The sequence below is a fragment of the Herpailurus yagouaroundi genome, unplaced genomic scaffold, assembly GCF_014898765.1.
Source record: "Herpailurus yagouaroundi ecotype Mexico unplaced genomic scaffold, PumYag 28, whole genome shotgun sequence".
Lineage (NCBI taxonomy): Eukaryota > Metazoa > Chordata > Mammalia > Carnivora > Felidae > Herpailurus > Herpailurus yagouaroundi.
In genome coordinates this window covers 104187486-104196153 of record NW_024412376.1, presented here as the reverse complement: position 1 = coordinate 104196153, position 8668 = coordinate 104187486, and the positions used below count along the sequence as shown (strand labels likewise).

The 8668-nt window shown below is 43.3% G+C and overlaps 1 protein-coding gene across 1 annotated transcript in view; it reads left to right on the top strand.

The window, feature by feature from the left end:
- Positions 1-3289, top strand: part of FRAS1 (Fraser extracellular matrix complex subunit 1) — a 421505-nt gene extending 418216 nt beyond the window's left edge. Inside the window, exons 73-74 of the mRNA XM_040480456.1 lie at positions 808-954; positions 2343-3289. Coding sequence (XP_040336390.1) covers positions 808-954; positions 2343-2936 — 741 coding nt within the window. The 3' untranslated portion in view covers positions 2937-3289. The remainder of the gene's footprint in view (positions 1-807; positions 955-2342) is intronic.
- Positions 3290-8668: the final 5379 nt, after the last annotated feature.

Sequence of the window (8668 nt, the reverse complement as noted above, 5' to 3'; positions counted from 1 at the left end):
CTCCCGGACCGCGAGATCGTGACCTGGCTGAAGTCGGACGCTTAACCGACTGCGCCACCCAGGCGCCCCTGTTTGTTTGTTTTTTTAAGTTTATTTATCTATTTTTGAGAAAAGGGGAGAGAGCAAGAACGCATAAGTGGGAGAAGAGCCAAGAAAGAGGAGAGAGAGAGAATTCCAAGCAGGCTCTGTGCCGCCAGTACAGAGCCTGTTGCAGGACTCGAACTCATGAAACACAAGATCATGACCTGAGCCAAAATCAAGAGTCAGACACTCACCCAACTGAGTTGCTCAGGTACCCATTGGTATCCTTGAGTTTTAAGTGTGTGAGGGGTCCTGAGACCAAATGGTTTAAGAATTATTTGTTTAGGGGCGCCTGGGTGGCGCAGTCGGTTAAGCGTCCGACTTCAGCCAGGTCACGATCTCGCGGTCCGGGAGTTCGAGCCCCGCGTCGGGCTCTGGGCTGATGGCTCAGAGCCTGGAGCCTGTTTCTGATTCTGTGTCTCCCTCTCTCTCTGCCCCTCCCCCGTTCATGCTCTGTCTCTCTCTGTCCCAAAAAAATAAATAAACGTTAAAAAAATAAAAAAAATTAAAAAAAAAAGAATTATTTGTTTAGATTATCCCACTCTTTGAGCTTTGAGATCTGAGTAGCCACCAAGTGTCCTTCCTTGAAGAGGGCAGTGGTTGACTTAAGGAAAGGGCTTCTGTAGCACATGCCCTCCTGACCCAACCCACTGACCCACCTGCCAGTTCAGTGATTCTATCTTTTTATCTTTTTAAACCTTGCGTTTCTTTTTTCTGAAATTCTAGGACCGCAGTCAGCCCGAGGTCACTGATAAGTACTTCCATGATGTGCCCTTTGAGGCCCACTTTGCTTCCGAGTTGCCTGATTTCCATGTGGTCAGTAGCATGCCAGGTGTGGATGGATTTACTCTGAAAGTGGATGCACTCTATAAGGTGAGTGTGCTGAGAAACGTAGAAGCATAGGACCAAGGCCACTGTAAAAGTTGTGAAAAGGAAGATGCTATTATCTCTGGACTGTTAGTCTCTTTATAGTGTTCTTGCTAGTGGGTCTTTTTTATTAGTGTTAAGCTTATCGTTCACCCCAAACCTATCCCAATAGACCTATTTTCACCACCTATCCCAATAGACCGCAGCAATAATCAAATTCTTTAATTTGCATGTTGTCACTTGTCAGTGTATGCGTCAGGGGTGCATATGGCACTCCAGTTTTTCCTAAATTCTTTTCTATCGCCTTTTTGGCTGTATGCCACACCAGCTGATCTTCACAGGCATGTGGAAAGTGTTTAACAAAATTATACATACAGTATAGCAATTTAGAATGGCAAGAAGTACTAGTATTTGATAAGCAAAAATACTCTCAATCCCAGTAATAAACATGAATTTAACAAGATAAAATTCCACTTTTTCCTATCTCTAAAGTAGTATTATCTACTACTATCTCCTAGTAGTAATCTATGACCTTGGATTAAAGAACTATTGCCACTCTTTAGAAGTTAGTTCAAAACCATGGAGGCTTTCAATGGGGACAGATGATATGGCAGTAAAATACACGGTGGCTTAACCATTCAGGGGATGAGCCAGGAAGTGTTCAGATTTAGGAAATTTTTGTCATGTATCTGCATATTTTGCACAGAGTAGGTGTTTAGCAGCTATTTGTTGAACGACTCTATCTTAACTAAAGTTCATCAATAAATAGTAAGTTAGCATAACAAGCTATTGAAGTTCACTGGGAATGAATATGGCTCTTAATAGTATTACTTCACTGCAATCAGTAAAGACTAACAAATCATAAGTATTTAGCTAAAAAGGCCATAAAAAATAAATGCTTAGGGCTGTTCCATACACAGGGAAACAGAAGGGAATGTGAATAGCTGGCCCACGATCACCCTAAATTGGAAACAAAATGGAACCTGTAATATTTGGTTCAATTCTTGATTAGTAGACGCCAATCATTGCTAATGCTTTTCTTGAAACCATTTATCAAGGCTTGTGATGGCAATTGTCTTTCCATATCCTTTCTTTTTTTTAATTTTGTTTATTTATTTGTTTGTTTATTTATTTATTGGGAGAGAGAGCACACATGAGTTGGGGAGGGGCAGAGAGAGAGAGAGAATCCCAAGCAGGCTCTGCACCATCAGTGCAAACCCCATTGAGGGGCTCAAACTCACAAACCATGAGATCATGACTTGAGCCGAAATCCAAAGTTGGATGTTTGAGGGGCTGAGCCACCCAGGCGCCCCTTTCCATTTTCTTTGTGAAGAAGTGGTCTGTGGGCAGCAGTGACATGTTTAGTTTGTGTCTCTGTTTCCCTCCTCCTGCAGGTGGAAGCAGGACACCAGTGGTATCTCCAGGTGATCTACATCATTGGCCCTGACACCATGGCAGGACCCCGGGTCCAGCGCTCTCTCACAGCCCCTCTGAGGCGCAACCGGAGGGACCTGGTGGACCCTAGTGGCCGTCTGACCCTTGACGATTCCCTTATCTATGACAATGAAGGGGACCAAGTCAAGAATGGCACCAACATGAAGTCCCTGAATCTTGAGATGCACGAGCCGGTTATAGCTGCTTCTCTTTCCCAAACTGGGGCATCTATCGGCAGTGCCCTGGCCGCTATCATGCTTCTACTTCTGGTGTTTCTAGTGGCTTGTTTCATCACCAGGAAATGCCAGAAGCAGAGAAAGAAACTGCCCACAGAGGACATTTTGGAGGAATACCCTCTGAACACCAAAGTGGATGTGTCTAAGAGGAGCTCGGACAGGGTGGAGAAGAACGTGAACAGACACTACTGCACCGTGCGGAATGTCAACCTACTGAGTGAAACTGAGGGGGCTTATGCACTCAAAGGTGCTAAAGTAAAAAAATTGAATCTGGAAGTCAGAGTTCACAACAATTTGCAAGATGGAACAGAAGTGTAATGGGGGAGACCAATGTGTATTTTTTTTTTTCTAAAATCATTTTTATAAAATGGGGGAGGGGGAGGGGAAATACTGGTATTTTTATAATCTTGCAGATTAAAAAGGGAAAACTATAGCTTTGAGTGGCGGGAGGCATACATCACATGCATCAACTCACAACTGAGCTACCTCATTAAACAAAGAACCATGAGACCCCAGAGTTTTGGAGCAGCCTTCTTTTGGTGGATCCCTTTAATAGTGTCAGCAGCTACAGACTGCACCTTCCGTAAGGCTGGTCTTAGAAAGCAAGTATCTCCGTATGGGGCAGGGTGTAGACTATTCACGTAGCTGATGGAATTAGATCTCCAGAGGGGCAGGGAGCAGGATGTTCGGGGCCATTGGTTTCCTCCCCCACCTCCAGCTTTCTTCTACTTGGGCTTTTCCTGGGCCTGTGGACAGCAGCGTTTGGATTGCTGACACTCAGATTCCATTCAAAATTCTGCTAATCAGCACAACCTATATATTTGCTCATTGCGTCTGCTTGACAGCTTGCACTCCATGGCCTCTAACTGTCCTTTGCAAATTCAGAGCCTTTTCATCTGGGGGTTTCAAGGTTCTCTAGACGAGAGCTCTTTCCACAACTTGCGGGGAGAAACCTCAGGACTTCCCCTTCCCCACCCTCCCCCCCAACCTGTTAGATATCTGGCACAGCAGAACCCCCCAGAAGGGCAGACTGAAACCCTGGGGGAAGAGGGAGACTGACAAGCACCTGAAACATATTAGTGATGGACTGTACCGAGGCCCAGGGGTGCATCCCTGTGCCCACCTGGTTTACACTGCACCAAGGACATGTGAAGACATCCTGCCTGACAAAGAACGCTGCAAAACAAGATAAAAAACAAGGGGTTCCTTTTGGTAGCTCAGGCATTTATTTTACCATATCAGCACATGACAAAGCCATAAACACATGGCTTTAAAATGATTTAGTGTTCAAATAGCAGCTTAATGATTTTGTATGAAGTGTGCACATGGCTTGCTTTTGTGTTTCTTGTTCGTTTTTGCCTTACTGGCAAAAACATAAGCATGCATGTCATGTTGTTTTGAAATGAAGGCACAGTTTCATTACTGAGGAGGAAAAGACATGTTCTCTTCCTGATGCATGGCACACCATAATCACTGAGCAAATAATAAGAGCATTCATGTTGTGTAATATTTGTATTAGAATGACCCAAGCCCTTTGAGGACATTCCAAACTGCAAACGCTTTGGTTCTAAAAGGTTCTAAAAGAAAGACCGAGCCATGAAAGGTTTTAAGCATCTCTACCAGACTCAAGCTCTTGAGTAAAGGACCTTGTAACCTGTGCCTTTGGTTCTTCAGCAGTGCCTTGCACAAAACAAGCACTCCAGAAATATCTGTTGCTAAACAAATGAATGGTGTCATGGGTGAATGGTAGAGGAATAAATTCGGGAAGGGGAGGTGAGAGATGATGGTGGCAATTTCACAAGGGAAGGTAAAGAAAAAAAAAAAAAAACCCGAAACTGTCTTTTCTGCTTGGAAAAGTAAATCTTTGTGATTGTAAAGTAATATCATTGGGACAAAGAAGCACCACTTGACATAGGCATGAATCTAGCCGCGGTCTTAAGGAGGATTGAATAGAAAAATCATAATAATGTATTAGCGGATGATGAAACTGAATCAGCCTCCAGAGCAGAGCAGGCTTTTAGAGGAAAGTCTGACTTAGCTTTCTGAGGTGAGTGAAGTTTTCAGGAGAGGATGGATTGAGGTGAGCCCAGAGCCTAAACCTCCTGACTGGTCGCGTGCTAGTTGAGACCAGCTTGGGCAGTTTGGGGCAGAACTTCTGTATCAGCCTCCAGAGTTGGTGTCTCATGGCTGGAGGGCTCATCAGCCAGGGTGGAATCATCTCCAGAGCAACCTAGACAGTTAATGCTAATTCTGCAAGGACAGGAAGCCTATCGTTTGTGGAACAACTTTTGACTTGGCCTGTTATTTATCGTTCCTAGTTGCCAGAATGCTTACACATGAAAGCAGCACCATTTCATTTGCTCAAATATTCTTCTTGCACATCCCTTCCACTATTGCTAAGTAGGACACACGCATGGGAAGAATGCAGACGTGTGGCAGTGCGAAGCTAAGGTGGGAAAAAATGAAATGGGGACTGAGACCTCCAAGTGCTCTGAGCCTCCATGTTTGTGGTCTGGAGTGATCAGGACAACATCCTGTGAGGACCTTGGGATGGTGAACTCCCTGTGTGAGAGGAAAGCCTTGGACCATTCCTGCCTCCCTTCCTTCCTGCACTTTCCCCCACTACAGACCCTTTTTCCGAATGCTGATACTTCTCTAGTGGATGCACACTTATTAAATAGAAAGTGTTAAGAGATGTGAAGCTGGGATTTCCTCCTTTGATACAGCTTTTCCTTTTGTTTATGTTTTATATTTCACAATAGGAATCAGATAATTTGGTGACTGATGTGGGATTATATTTCTGTCCAAGCCCTCTTTTCGATTTCTCTTACTCGCTCACTAATGTGTGTGTTTTACTAACCCTTTATACCATGCCTTTAGGCAAGAAGGAACAAAAAACCCTCAGGGGTGGCTCTTTGCTTTCTCATGCTGGCTGTGAAGGCTGAAAGAAAGAAGAGTCGGCACCTTTTTTCTGTCCTTTTATCGACCCCCGGAGGTCCTGGAGCCTCCTGCGGACTCCTATTCTTGGGTGTGGAAGTGGTGTTGCAATGTGTTTGCATGGTCATATGATATTCAGTCTCAGTGTCATGTAGCTGTTCATTATTCTTGGGTACAACACACATGCTCAGACTGAGTGAAACATTTGTGGTGCTGTCAACCTGATTTCTTGACTCAAATGATTTTTGTATTTCTAATACCAACTTGTGTGTTATGAATTTCTGATTTCTCCAGTAGCATATGCCACTATATAAATTTGTATTAATAAATGACAGTCTGGTTGCATTGTTTTTGCCATGGTCTTTTTAGATTATTCATCTCATTAGCATAAGACATCGCTTTCGAGATGGCAAAATCATCCCAAAGTTTGAGACAAAGTTTTTTGGAGAACACCTGCCTGAAGGGGTTGAATCTGAGACACATATTAACCGTGCTAAGAGCAAGATGAAGAATAAACTACACAGCCCAGATCATCATAGTTCATCTTGTGCCATCAGTTGAAACCTCAGTACCAAAAGGAATAATTAAACTCTCCAAGTGCTAGACAATAAGTGGTTATTTACACAGAATTTATTACTCTCAAACCCTCTTAGGATGCTTGATAGAGTGTGAAAATGGCTGTGTCCTTTTATGCACGACCCCAAATTTGTTAAGTGCCCCTAACTCACCCTGGACGCCCCCAAATTTGTTAAGTGCCCCTAACTCACCCTGGAGATGACCAAGGCTCAAATAAATTGATCGGCATGGGAAGGGAAAATGGCCGAGTCAGAAACCAAGGGAGCCCCGACAGTCTGGGCTTCCTACAAACCTGTGCATTTGTGTGCCTGTCCCCTCTGGGAAGATGCTTTATATAAAAAACCAAAAATACTGCCAATGACGATGACCAACAGGACCTCATTGGCACTTTTTCAGGCACATTTGCTAACTCAGCAAGACTTGAGAGAGCATGTTTTCATAAAATCTCAGAAAAGGAGGGCACAACCTTAGATTTCCTTAGATAGTGCTGGGACTTAATATAAAGTTCACTTCCTCACGGTTTCCGGTGATTGTCCTTTGCCTGACAGCAGGCTCTAAGTCCTGGAGCACATTTCTCTCGGGCCCCTGGAGAAGCTGTATGAGGAACCAACCTATTAATCATTAGGACTGGCTAGGAAAATGCTTCCCGAGACCTCAAATTCCATAGACATAAACTTTAGAAAACTTGGGGTAAGTGGCAGAAATTGAGTTCTTATTTAGATTTTGCAATACCTTTTGGAGAAACCAAAGAAGTTAAACCCTAAAACAATAAAACCTAGCCCTACATTAACACCACCTGTTACTCATTTCCTTCTGGATGTAAACCCAGCCCTATTGCTTCCTGGTTGTGTGGCACATGGCCCCATGCATGGTACTGAAGCCCTTTGAGCCTGTCTCTGTATTTGCAAAATAGAACTAATCACACCAAATCTAAATTGGTTAGTAAGCATGAAATAAGACCATGTATGCAAAGGCATTACTCATTGTCTGTCATAAATAATAGGTTCTCAATAAATATCCACCTCCTGCCACTATGCTAATCCCAGAATTTCACAGGATGAGGTGTACCTAATAGTTCATTGTGGTGACCTCTGAACGGGAGTCAGGAATCACAATGCAGAATGGAAGGCCGTATCCTCTGTCTTAGAAGAAAACTCATCACCACTCTGGATTTGTAGATCGGGTGTGCTCCACGTGCACGTCTGTTTCTCTGCTTTTTCCATTACAGCTCCTCTTCCGTTTGAGGCAGGATATCCTCTTAAACCAGTGGCCCTCAAGCCCTCCGCTGCATTAGAATCACCCAGAGGGCTTATTTAGAAAGTAGGTCTGGGATAGGTCTGAGGGAATTTGTACTTACACCAGGTTCCCATGTTCCCGTCCAGAGAACCCCTGCTCTAGTCTCTTCAGCTCACACACATCCTCCAAACTCGAGACCTTCCTGAGCCCCAGCAGCCCCTATACTGATTAAAGGATATCATGTATCATCCTACTTGAAAGACTAGGAAAAATAAATTCTGACCTTTTAAGTGACTATAAATAACCCAGACCAAAGTTTGCAGGCGTCTAAATGACAATTGATTAGTTCTAATCCTTGTCTTCAAGTTAGTATTTCCACCAAAATCTTCTTCAGGACAACAGCAATGGTGGTAAGGCAACCTTATACTAGGATTGAGAAGTACGGGGCACACTAATTTCAAATTAAAAAGGAAGTAAGAATTCTTTCAAATGATCATGTTAAAATCATTCAAACTGCATTGCCAACTTTCCTGACTGCCCCAAACTTTTAGTGTCTCTTCTTCTAGTGCTACAAGTCCTTTCCCCAGAACGTAGCATTATATATAAAAACCATAAAGCATTGTGAATTTCTGACTTCAGCTTCACAGGAGCTTGTCTTGACCTCAGATTATAAACCTATTGATATCTGAACTATGTCTCATTATTTCCTTTTAATCTACCATAGCACTTAACACGGTGTCTTATAGGTAGTGTGCAGTCAATAAATATTACCAATGAATTTTAATTGAAATAAATCCACACCTCTCTTTTGATCAAAACGCGACACATTAATTGAGAAAAACAAGATACAAAACTATAAAAATAGACTGCCTTTGTGTAATAAAGGGAAGAAATAAGAACAGGCATTTGATTTGGTTGATTTTAAACAATGGAAGGATAGACAAGAACCTAAAGAAAGAAAGTGTTTATCTGAAGGGACCATCAGGGACTGAAGGGTCAGGGTGGGTGGGAGAGGGTAAGAGCCAAGACTTTGATGTACATCTTTTTAGAATAAAAACATTTTTTTTTTAACCACGTAACCATTGTTTTAAAGTTTATTTATTTTTGAGAGAGAGAGAAAGAGCATGCACACATGCAGGGGAGGGGGAGAGAGGGGGACAGAGGATCCGAAGCAGACTCTGCCAGACAGCAGTGAGCCCATGTGGGGCTCGAACTCACAAACCGCGAGATCATGACCTGAGTCAAAGTCGGACATTCAACCGACGGAGCCACCCAGGCGCCCCTAAACCTTGTAACCATCT